Source organism: Hemicordylus capensis, chromosome 8 (genome assembly GCF_027244095.1).
Source record: "Hemicordylus capensis ecotype Gifberg chromosome 8, rHemCap1.1.pri, whole genome shotgun sequence".
NCBI classification, from domain to species: domain Eukaryota; kingdom Metazoa; phylum Chordata; class Lepidosauria; order Squamata; family Cordylidae; genus Hemicordylus; species Hemicordylus capensis.
Window position 1 is genome coordinate 23,399,404 of NC_069664.1, and position 12,878 is coordinate 23,412,281.

The following is a 12,878-nucleotide window of genomic DNA, read 5'->3' on the forward strand; positions in this document are numbered from 1 at the left end:
ACTGATTTCATGTCTAGTCATTCATGTAAAACATGTACAGGCACCTGTACACATATAGAATGCAATGTCTAAATGCAGCTTCTGTGTTATCCACTATGTCCAACTGATAGGTAGCATGACATAGCTCCCATGTAGTATACAGTGGCCACCTTCAGACGTAATGTGGAGCCACGGCTCCAATGGACCTGTGGTTCCACACCCCCTCCACCCACCCTCCCGTCCACCGGGGGACATTCTGGAGAACTGCCTCGTGCAGTCAGCGAGACTGCAGAGAGGCGGGAGAGTTGGCTGTGTGGGCTTCCTTCTTGAAAGGAGGACAGCTCGCACAGCCAGTCAGGCCAGAGGGAGGGAGGAGCTTCCTCCATCAACTCTCGCTCCGTGGAGTTGAAATGGCGGTGCAAACATTTGGATGTAATGCTGGCGCCGCAGAAATGGAGTTTGCGGTGGTGAAACATTTCCCGGAATTCGGATGGGTGGGTGAGGAAACTGGAGGAGAAGGGACCTCTGGTTTCCTGTTACGTCTGAATTCAACCAGCGACTGCAACCCAAAGCCATGAAAGTCCTGAACCTGGGACCTGAGAGATATCATATGAGGTTTCAGCTTGTATGCTTCCACCAAGTTCTGGCCAAAGGGGGGAAATGGAAAGCAACTAACCAGGCCAGCAAACCAGGCCAGAGGAAGTCATGTGATACTTCCCTGACCTCTATATAAATGCTTCCAGGTCAGGCTTGCTCACTACACTGACCAAGAAGGGCACTCAATGGCTGTATGCCCTGTGATAGGCTACTCTTGCCTTGCCCCCACCCCCGACACAAGCTGGGCCTGTGTATACCAGCTCTGCACATTCCCCAGAGTTCTTCAGACAGTTGTCCTCTCAGGAGCCAGTTGCCCCATCCTAAGTTTAAAGGCATTTTAGAACTTTTGGTGTGAGACCTGATGAAGAGTGGGAGTGTGGTCGCAGGAGCCCTGTTCAAGGAGCATATCACATGGCTGGATCGCGGCCACTGGATACGATCCAGAGACAGAGAAGCAGACTTCCTGCTGCAATCAGTGGGGCTGGGTCACGGAATGCTTTTCGTTTCATTGCTGGTTAAGCATGGCTGAGCCTGGGTGGGGCCCACTGCACAGCACCGAGGGAGTTGCTGTACATGATTATGCCAACACACACTTGCTTTCCAAACATACATCTAATTGAATGGGCGAACGGGTGGGCGAGAGGAATACTTTGTCCTTCTCATGCCCACTGCTTATCCCTTGCAATCTCCCCACACACCCCCACAATCAGCACTGTGTAGCAGACACAGAGTTGCTTCATAATGTAGTAAGCCTGCTACACGTTGAATCTCATGGAGATCCGTGGAACCGACTTTCACAAGGTGTGCTTATGATTTGGGTGAAAGTGAACACAGGTCTGCACTACTTTTTGCATCTACCTTTTGCATCTGCTCAGCTGCAAAATTTCAGCGGTGTTTGTGACACACATTATACACACATTAGTGTGTATAATGGACACAATTCAGCAGTGGCTGTGACTATTGTTATACTTTCTGCCTCTTATTCTGGGCAAAAGCAATCTAAAACAAATAACCTTTCTTAGATGAGGACACTATATATCAGGAACGCCACAAGTACCTTTTAATAAACTACACAGTAATATTATTTGAAGAATGGATAAACCCATATCCAGCATTTAATATTTGCAAGTTGTCCATAATACTAATTAGGGCTGCATTTGCAATCCTAAATATGAATGCTGGAAATAAATTGTACTTCCAAGGAAACAAGGTTAGGACTGGGATTCAAGGGTGGTATTACAGAGTAAAGTTAAACCTGTGCTAAATTGTCCCCAGTTCCAATTTTCAAGTGGAAGCTAACAGTTGGTGGGGTTGGTTTAAAAAAAAAAAAAAGTTTCCCACACAACATCTTATTTGACCCTGTTTGGTGCCATTATTTCCCCTGGCTGCTGCTTTCCTCTCCTTTCTATAATAGTCACATGGCCAATCAGGGATTACTCAGGGAAGGCCAATCAGGGATCACACATTGTGTGCCATCACAATGCTACATAGCCAATCAATTTTAGCTATGTGCTCATGTCACGAAGTAATTGAGAGTAAGGGCAGTGCCATTTAGTAAGCAGACATAAGGAGTGCCAAAAATGGCCAAAAAGGGGAAGTTCACACTTCACGTGAACATCATCACACTCTTTCTAAACAACATAGATCAGATGTATTAGCTTTGAGCATGATGCTACTATACACTTAAAACAGGGACAGCAGAAATGGCTATATTTTGACACACATTTCCTTATTACAGTATCAGCAATGCAACACTGAATCCCCATTTCCCTGTTTCATGTGTATGAGTCTTGAACCACCTCCATTTGAAAGCTAGATGAACAACATGAAGCATTTAATAAAATTTACTAGTAAAACAAGTCTGGAGATATATGTATAAAAATGACATATCTGTATGCACATGGAAACTGGGCAAACTATTTACAGGACATAACATATTGCGTAGATAAGGTTCCTTTTTGTGAATAATCTCCTTATCTAAAGACATAGCTGACAAGTACACAATGGACTGGAAGCCACCAAGGGTTTCTGTGGATGAGGAAATGCTCAGCTGTGCTCAACAGGAGACAAGAAGTGCCTGAGATTCCTGTCTTGGCTTGCATTACACAACAGAGCAAAGGCTTCCAAATGTTTTGGATCATTGAGCTTCTGTAGAGTCTCAGACGTTTTTGTGGACTCTTAGTTCATCAAGTTTGTTTGTTGGCTTCACTTCCTGATCCACAAAAGTCCAACCCCAGATGAGTTTGATTTGCAGGCTACAACAGCACCATTGTTTGGTGATCTATCAGCCGATAATAATTTTTAAGCACCAAAGCTACTTATTTTAAAATATATTTCCTGGGGGAGTTGTATCCCAAAAGCTGGGGGAGGAGACATGAAGTCAATTGTTTCTCCTACACTATAAAACTGGAGTGGGGGAGGTGTTTCTTCCATAGATGCTAAAATCAGACCTTTATAGCATCCTTCTTCCTATTGCCAGCATTCATATCGGTAGTAACAACTACATTTCCAACATGGTGGTCATTGCAAGGCGAGAAATGGAAATATGGATGACACTTTCCATTTTGAATCCCCAACAACCATGGGGTGAATAGCACCATTAAGATGTCATTCATGGTTGAATAGCACCATTAAGATGCCATTTCCCAAGACATGCTGCTTTAATAAAAAGCTGCAGAACTTTGATCAAAGTCTCATGGAACACCAGTCAACTGCAGACCACAGCTAATGAACCCCTGAAAGAAAGACGTTCACATGTTTACCTTTGAAGCACTGGATAAGCTTTCACTTAATCCTCCCTAAAGCCTGTAGAACAGGTTTCAATCGTGAGCCCTGTTTTTTCAGCTGCTTAAGCTGAGGCCAGATTTGGAAAATAAATTATTCTAGAACAGTGTTCATTGTAAAGCCCAGGGGCCAGTGGTGGCCCCCATCAACCCTAAATGCATCTTCTGAATGAATTGTGTTTTGGGCCTGTGTGAAGCTTTGGCCAAAACTGAATACTCTGCACAGTCCCCCTAGCTCCATGTGGAGACTGTCATTCCCACTTTGCAGTGCTGCATGCTGCCCAATGCTGGAGGACTTGTTTGAGGAAAACTGAGCCCTCTTGAGCCTCTGCACCATCTTGGAGGGCATGCACAAATTGTAGCCCTTCCCAGCACTTTCCTCCTAGAGCTTTCAAGAGAGCTCCAATGCTCTTAAAGGGCCCTCCCAGCACTGAGAAAAGTATAGTACTATGTGAGGTCAGCACAGTGGCAAATGGCTCTTACAATGAAGGGTTTCTTGGGTTTTTTTTGGCCAAAGTGGCCCCCATTTGAAAAATAGTGAAGACCACTGTTCTAGAAGGACCCTGTTGACTAGGAAGCATAAATATTGAGGGCAGAGAAGGGTGAAGCTACTCACACCAAGTCCCATAGAAGGGCAAGAGTGGGTTGTGGTATACAGGCCCACCCTGGATCATTCTCATCCTGGTGACTACAGATGCATTTTGGAGACATTTGTAGGGATTAACTTGCCTCCGATGGATTTTTAAAAACGATTTCCCTATGATGACCCACTGGGGGCTTGATGAAGGTGTGGGTGAGAGTTGAGTTATCTTTGGGAACAGCCTAGAATACATTTATATTTCTCCTCAGATGTTAAATATTGGCCTACAAAAGGAACATTAAGAAGAAATCTCATGATTCAACAACCCCATGCAATTTTTCTCCACTGAGGTAGATGTCAATTTGGAGGCAGACAAAGCAGAAAGAAGAGTGGATGTTACTCAATGCCTGCTAATCTTTCAAACAGGTCGACCCAGTGGGGCCTGTTCAGGTCAATTAGTGCACATTTGCTTGCAAACCTACATCCTTGCTCGGCCCTATCAAGCCCGGTTCGGGTTAGGTTAGTAGTTACCATATGTTACACGTGCCTCTGACCAGGCATTAGCCCTCGCTTTGCCTCAGCACTCTTGCAGCATGCAGTCGGCTGTTGCTGCTGGTGGCTGTGGAGAGCCGCATTTCTCAGAGGTGGTGGGTTTCCCCGCATAGTCAATACACAAGGCGCTCCGTGTCCTCACTCCCTTTCCACATGTTCGGGAGCAGGGGGACCAGGGACCCGGCTGCCAGATGGGGCATGGGAGATCGCTGCATGGTTTGAGATCCTCAGGCTTGAGGTCACACGTCGATGAGGGCCGCCCTTCCACATCTCGGCATTCCACTGTCCGCCTCTGCCAGCCGGATCCACAGGACTTGGAGCACGCAGACCAGTCCCCCAGAACCCACTGCGATGTCAACATGAGCTTAATGGCATTGGTCAAGTTCTTCTTACTCTTCTGCTTGCTGAAAGGGACATCCTTGGGGATGAAGAAGGAATATTTCACCTTGGGATTGAACACCTTGGGAGGGAAAAGCTCACTTGACCTGGATAGCACCTGGACAGTGAGGGGTTCTGGGAGTGGCTGGTAACTCTGGAGACGTTCCAGGGTGGTCTTGTAGCCACTGTACCTCAGAACGGTCCCCTTCACAAAAATGTCTTGCTCTATGGATGAAATGGTGAGGTTGCCATTCAGAAGGTATTTGCCACCCAAGGTCTTCAGAGCTAAATAGTTCCCATCAAACCTCACTCCTCCTCGGCTGTACTGTTTGACATCAATGTGGTTTGCTCCCGCGGGGATTGTGATGATATCATTATACCCAAACCTGCAGAGACCAAAGAGAAGGTTATGGTCCACAGCATCATCAACATGCAAGCAGACAAAGACCTAATGTGGAAGAAGTTGTTCTTCCATTTATCCCTTGCTTTGCAAGACCATAGCTTGTAGGGCTCTTCACATGATCGGTACTTGTGTAGGAGATGTATCCTACCCAGGTTTGGGAGCTGTGCACACTCCCATTTTGTGACCAACTTTGGGTGTAACACAATATAGGAGGTAGGGAGTTTGGTCATTTGCTAAGCCTCAGCTCAGTAGGACAAGCACACCCTCTCCAAATAGGGCTGAACGTTTTGTATTTTTTCTGTTTCGATTTGTACCAAATCCGCATCAACCCCATTTTGTATTTTGTCTGAAATTAATTAAGCCTTCCGAATCACCCCAGTTTCGTTTTGTATCCGAATCAATCCGAATCTGAATTTGAATTAATTCAGATTTAAAAATGGGTCACATGGTCAAAAGAGTGGGTTGGTACAAGGAAGCTACCACAATTTTTTCAGAGGAATTTGGCAAAAGGGCTGATTTTTAAAGAATTAATGAAGTTACGCGTCTTTCAGATTTCCTCGTAGGGTATAATGGAGGTTTCTGCAGTCCCATAACTCCACTTGAGGGGCACTGGGATGACCCAGAGCAAGTGGCAGTGTAGTGCACATAGGGTGCCAATCACCCACATTGGTTGCCAACCCATGAAGTACAGGGTTTTGTTGGCCCACTAGCTGAGCAACAGCTTTCACTTCACTGTCCTCCTCCTGCCTCTATGAAGAAGGCAGCAAGGAGGTGGTGGGGAGGGCAGGAGTCCATCTTCACTTTCATGTAGTTTCCCATCCAAATACAAACCAGGGCTGGGCAAAGGGAACAATTCATGCTCACTACCACAAGACCAGGAGCCTTTCCCTAGATCCCCTAGCTCAGTTGCATTATGTCACAGAGCCAAAGCCCCTCTGATCTATGGGCTCGCGCTTATGCAGGAAGGTCCTCAGGTCCAGATGCCTACTAAATAAGGCATCAGATCAGCTGCTGTCTCCTGTTCATTCTTCTATACCTCTATCATCATGACGACAGATCCAGGATGGGAAGATGTGGCAGACAATCAGGGGATAAGATGCCCCATCATTTGGGAAGACTCTATGATCCAGATCCTGGGTGACCCTATATCACCAGGGCTCTCCATACCAGGAGAACCAAGGCCAACACCTCCAACCTGACCTGAGGACACAGCCATGCCTTAATCCTCTGACTCAGAGGAATCCCCTGAGGACCTGCCATCCCTAGAAGAGGCCCCCTAATGGCACTGGGACAAGCACTTTAAAAACTGGGCAAGACTCCTTCAAGGAACATAGCCTTCCCTAGGGATGGGGTGGGGCCAATTAACTCTGCCTGGGCAGCCATTTTAAACACCAGCAGTTTGTTCCAAGCTGCCACTGGAGCAACATCCCTCCTGTGTTGCTAGAACCAGCTCTTGAAGATTCCTGCTTAGAGCTAGCCAAGGTCCTGGACCTCTGGAGTTGTGCAAGATCCATATCCCTCCTGTCCGGCTTGGCCTAGGACAGGATACCCATTCTTTTCCTTTGTAATACTATAGTTAGGTTGAACTGCCCCGGTATGTCTCTTACTTAGATCTGTTGAGCCAACCGCTTATTTTCCTGCAGGTTAAACTGTTGCCGCCGCAAACTCCACACTTGTCCAACTTCTTGGATGACCCAATGATGTGGTCACAGCCAGCTTTGATGCACTGGCCATGTACGCAAACAGCAAGAGAATCAGGGGCACAGAGGGTCCCATCAATTACCTGATACACAAACAAAAGAGGAGAAAAATGAGATCAGATTGTCCTTTTTTCCGGTATCACTGCTGCTTAAAATATATTGAATGTATGTCCACTTTGGCTGGAATATACATTGAATTTAACATGTCTGCACATTCTTGCTTCCTGCCACTTCTGCCACGAACTGTCTTCCAGAACACCTGTGTAATGCTACTCTTATTACTTCATAGGAACATAGGAAGCTGCCTTCTACTGAGTCAGACCCTTGGTCCATCTAGCTCAGTATTGTCTAAACTGACCGACAGCCACTTCTCCAAGGTTGCAGGCAGGAGTCTCTCCCAGCCCTGTCTGGAGATGCCAAGTAATTCATTCTTGCTACCACAAGACCAGCTCTCTTCCTCAAACCCACTTTTTCTGTTAAAGAGAGAGAGAGAGAGATGCAATAAGAGCATCTCCTATGTTTGTTTTTAGGAAGATCCTCAAGATGCACCTGTTTTCAGACTTCTAACTGAAATCAATGTTAAACTGTTTAAGTTCTTGTGATTGTATTTGTAAATTTTAACTGTTTTTACCCTGTTTGATTTTGTGTTTTAATCTTTGTACACCGCCTAGAGATGTACATATCAGGCGGTATAAAATTATGATAAATAAATAAAGCAAGCAAGGCTTTGGCATAACTCTATCCCAGTACTGTCACCAAGTCTAAGTACAGGCATTCCCTGTTGACTCCTGCCTCCATTTACCTCCAAGTTCCTCTGCAGTCTGCTTGTAAGATCATTGGGGCAAAGACCTTTTCCTCTTGTACTGTGCAAAGTGCCATGCAAATTTATAGGACTATCTAATCAACAACAACAATTTGCAAATGATACTCTTTGGCTTTTTTATTCCACATTGACCACCTTTGTATGTTCCTCCAGCCACATGGGAAAGATTTATCTGTGGGCAGCTCTTGTGCAGCTGAGAGAATGTTTCAATGATCCAAATGTGTGGGCGGCGGCGGGGGGGGGGGCAATTGTGTGGAGTCAAATCTTGCCACCCTATGCAGTGCTGATTGCGTGGGAAGGCTCACACAATCACCTGCTGCCGATGTGGTTGGGCCATTTAAGTGCTTTCAAAGGCATGCAGGAGCTGCTTGGGGTTAAGTGGCTTCCATGCATCTGGCATGGAATCTGAAGGGCAGCACTCATGCACACAAAGCACAGGAGAAAGATCCAGATGCACCTTCTTGCATGTGGAGTGTGTGCAGTGGTGGCCTGAGACCTGTTATGGAGGTCACCCCGAGGAAGCCCAGATCAAGAAATGCTAAGCTAGAGTTCTTACTTTGGTCTCAAACACTTTGAATTCGTTCCCCCTTTTAACTCGGCAGATCAGTTTGCAGCGATCTCGAGGTGACATGGCTGCATACAAGGGGACCCATTCCAGCAGATTCCCATTCACATCAGTGTGGTTGTTTTTGTTGTACTTTTCGCACTGTTCCTCTCGAAAACTCTTGTCTGCAAAGGAAGGGGAATGGATCTCAGTGAAAAGGGAGAAGGAGAGGGAGGAGAGGAAATGCAGCAATTTGATGGTGTCTGGATGAAACATTTGAATGCTCCCGACTTGTTACCCGATACCTGTGCTACCAAAGTTATTGCTGGCTGTCTTACACCAAAAATACAGTCATCCCGCACCAAATGAGAGGGTTCTGTTCTGGCAAAACCTCACCATTGGCAGATTTGTGGTTGGTGAGCAATTGAAAGCAATGGGAATCAGGAGTTTAGGGGAATTGCGGTCACAAAAAGACCAAAAAAATCAAAGAAAAAATACCAAAACATAACATCACCCGGACTCCCTTAAAATCTTCAAGAATAAGCAAGAGGAGTGAGCAAACTGAACCTCTGGAAAACTTTGAACCTCCAAAAATCGCTCAAAGGCACTTTCGAACCCCACAAAAAGATTCAAAATCTCTTTAAATCACGTGAAGCTGGCAGGATCAGCAAGAGGAATGAGTGGATGGAACCTCTAAACCACTCAAAATTGCAGAAACCCTACAATCACTGAATTCTCACCATACTGCAGATACTCGGGTCATGGTTGGCGAGACCGGTCACAATTTCCCAGTCACGGATACTCAAAACCGTGATTGAGGAAACCGCCATTGGTGAGGGATGACTGTAGTAAATGCCATCTGGCTGCTCCCTCTCTCAGAATTGACTTCAGAAGGAGAGATGAAACACCAAGGCCTCTTCCATTGGCTCAGCTGTGTCCAACTACCATTTGGGTCCTCCCTCTCTCAAAACTGTCCCCATTGGTGGCCTTCCACTGCATCCAGTCCCACTCTTCAAATGGGCCGGATGCTTCAGCCTATGCTTATCCCCACCTGGTTATACAACAACAAACTGCACAGGCTGTACATGCTCAGATGAATGCTGTATCACCAAGTGGATCACATGGAAAGCAGACTTCTGGCTGTGTATCCTCACTGTGGCTTAAGCATGCCTGATTCCCCTTCTTCTCAGCTCCCAGAAAGAGGAGGAAGCTGAGGAGCTGTTCTTGGTGGCAGGCTTCCATAGCAAGGGGTAGCAGTCCTGATCTTGTTAATATTAAACATTTAAGAACATAGCTGCACAATGGACTGAAATTGGTCATTCCCTCTTCCCTGGCGACCCTGAGAACTGTACAGATGGCCCTTGTTATCCGTGGTCTCAGCACCCACAGTTTCTCATATCTCCGGTTGTGTCATAGGGATCCAGTTTCTTTATCTGTGGTTTTTAAAAAAGTAGGAAAACTTAACCTATCCATGATTCCCGAGTTGCCGGAAATGACTTCCAATGTCATTTCTGGCCACCATTTTGCATTTTGTGGCTCTTTTTAAACAAAAAATACCCCTGTTTATTTTGGAAATAAATCTAAAATATTTGGAGGATTTGTGGGTTTGGGGTGGCTTTTCTGGAGAGTTGAAGGCCTGGAGAGCAAGGTACTATGGTTTATTCCCTTTATTTCTGCTTTGTGGACCCTTTCAAAGCTCAAGGGATCTACCTCCAATTCCCATTGACTCAAGGTTTCATTATTCACGTTTTCCATCTTTGCAACTATTATTTGCGCCGTGAATAACGAGGGCCACCTGTAGTTTTTGTGACAGAGCATTAGGGATCTCTAACAGACTACTCAGTGACTTCTCTGGACTACAGTTCCCAGGATTCTTTAGGGGAAGTCATGCCAGTGAAAGCGAGAGTTGCTGGTCAGCAATTGATTACCGTTGGGCGGACAGTCCTGGGTGTGGCATGACTCATATTGGACCCTTTGACCTTCGCAGTATTTGCCTCCATTCTTAGGAATGGGGTTGTCGCAATCCCTGTAAGAGAAATGCACTCCACCACCGCACGTCCTGGAACATGGCCCCCAAGAGCTCCAAGGGCCCCATTTCCCATCCACCGCAGGCTGAAAGACAGAAATCCCCAACTTATTAAAACCTAAAAAGCTGCACTTTGTCCACCAGAAAAACATGGCTGGACTCAAAGGATGTGTGTGCTTTCTTCTATCTCTGTCCTGCTTTGCCAGTATCTGCATAAAGTGGAACATACTCTCAATGGAAGTGAAAACCATGAAGGTGAGAATGGAGCACAAGGCTTTCATTGCCATCCTCACCACACCTTTGAAATTTGGGGAAGAGAACATAGGAAGCTGCCATATACAGAGTCAGACCATTGGTCCATCTAGCTCAGTATTGTCTACACAGATTAGCAGTGGATTCTCCAAGGTTGCAGGCAGGAGTCTCTCTCAGCCCTTTCTGGAGATGGCAGGGGTTGAACTTTCTGGAACTTTCCATATGTGGGAAGATAGGAATATAGGAAGCTGCCATATACCGAGTCAGACCATAGGTCCGTCTAGCTCAGTATTGTCTACACAGACTAGCAGCAGCTTCTTCAAGGTTGCAGGCAGGAATCTCTCTCAGCCCTCTTTTGGAGATGCCAGGGAGGGAACTTGAAACCTCTGCTCTTCCCAGAGCAGCCCCATCCCCTAGGGGGAATATCTTCCAGGGCTCACGCATATAAATACCAACCAGGGTGGACTCTGCTTAGCAAAGGAGACAATTCATGCTTGCTACCACAAGTCCACAAAAGGTTTGGTGAGGAAGAAACATGGAGCTGCCCATGGCCTATGCACTGGCCCTTAGCCAGAAATGGGTTGCCTGCTTCTCACCATGAGAATACCTGGGGTATCATTGTATCTTGTGCCACACAGTGGCCATCCATACACATCTTCCCTGCCCCACAGGGTGTCCCATCTGCCCAGGGCAAGCGGCCATTTTTGGTGTGGCAGAGGCGCTCTCCTGCCTCCAGCTTGCACCAGAGCTGGGAGCAGATGTCCTCCTGCAGAGTGTTGGGGCAGTGGCGGAACTCCTTGCCAAAGATCTGCTGGCACTGATGATCTAGATCGTACAGAGACGTTCGGCCCGGAAGGTCGGTGGGGAGGGCAATGGCTTTGGTTGGTTCATCAAGCAGGCAGTCACCTGGAGAGGGAAGAAACAAACCAGAAGGTCACACCCAAAGCCATCTTAACATTATTATTTATAAGTATGGACCTGCAACAAAACGTTGTGGTATATCCCTGGTGTGCATGCGTAACCTGAGCCTGTGCCTGAGCATGGTGAAGGTTTTAGGCACCTTTCCCCCATGGAAGCAGAAAAGGTTGTGACTGACTTGAGGGAGTATTCTTCAAGCTGATAAATTCTCCCCTCTTTTTGTTCAAGCCCTCCTCTCCACTAAGTTCCATTAGCTCCACCCACTTCTGGTCCGCTAATTGCCTTCTGAGTCCACACCCATTCCACTCCATTGAGTTATACAGGGGCAGTTGGGGTCCCCCACCCCGACTTCTTAAGCTCCCCTTAGGTTTTTTTCCTGGCAGGCTCTCAGTACAGCCATCTGCCTTCCACTGTCAAAAGAGGTTGAGGTGGCCTCAGAGTAAAGCGCGGGGGAGCTTTAAAACTTACAGGCAGGGCTTCTTCCACTTACCAGCCCCGCCGAATGTTGCTCCCTGCAAGGCTAAATCAGAATCCCAAGACTCTTTCTATGCTGAGTCCTCCTGCTGGACTGGCCAGTCCTCCCTTCTATAGCTCCTGACAGCTGGGACACGTCTCGCAAGAGCACGCCCTGAGATCTCACGAGAGCCGCCCCCGATCCTGAGAAGCCACACTGTCTGATGACAGCGAGGCAACATCTCCCCGCCAGACCAGCAAGAACACTTCCAGGTGGGCATATCGATGTCTCCTTCTTTCCCCGCCCGATAGGGTCCTCTTTGCAAAACTCAGGTGGGGGAACCCCCAGCATGATGCTCACTGTGTTTACCCACAGCGATTGGCTGCACATTGGGGAATCCCTTACGTTTCCCTTGAGATTTCTGAAAAAAGAATGTATCTGCAGGTTACCCCAAGTCTGCTGGTACCCCCCTCTTGCCTGCAGGTGCTCCCGTTATGTGTCTATAAGGATCATAACGTTGGCAGCTCTTTCGGAAATGGATACGTAGATGTATTCAATGGGGCCAAGATGGACAGCGGTGCTTGCCCAGGGATTCCTCCTGGCCTCTCTCAAAGGACTGAATGGGTAGCAGTGGAACTGCCCCTGTAGGGGTGCGGAGTGGATAGTTGGCCATCACATACCTCAAAACAGAGGTACATCTGCGGGTAACCTCCAGACTGGATTACTGCAATGCACTCTATGTGGGGCTGCCCTTGTACGTAGTCCGGAAACTACAGTTGGTCCAGAATGCGGCAGCCAGGCTGGTCTCTGGGTCATCTAGGAGAGACCATATTACTCCTGTATTGAAGGAGTTACACTGGCTGCCGATATGTTTCCAGGCAAAATACAA

The 12,878-nt window shown here is 47.1% G+C and overlaps 1 protein-coding gene across 1 annotated transcript in view; it reads right to left on the bottom strand.

The window, feature by feature from the left end:
• Positions 1-221: 221 nt before the first annotated feature.
• The window catches only part of ADAMTS8 (ADAM metallopeptidase with thrombospondin type 1 motif 8), a 35,265-nt gene continuing 22,608 nt past the window's right edge, over positions 222-12,878 (bottom strand). Inside the window, exons 5-9 of the mRNA XM_053269843.1 lie at positions 11,225-11,523; positions 10,268-10,451; positions 8,352-8,524; positions 6,880-7,055; positions 222-5,255 (exon numbers count right to left, since the gene is read on the bottom strand). Of these exons, the coding sequence (XP_053125818.1) occupies positions 4,517-5,255; positions 6,880-7,055; positions 8,352-8,524; positions 10,268-10,451; positions 11,225-11,523 (1,571 nt within the window). The 3' untranslated portion in view covers positions 222-4,516. The remainder of the gene's footprint in view (positions 5,256-6,879; positions 7,056-8,351; positions 8,525-10,267; positions 10,452-11,224; positions 11,524-12,878) is intronic.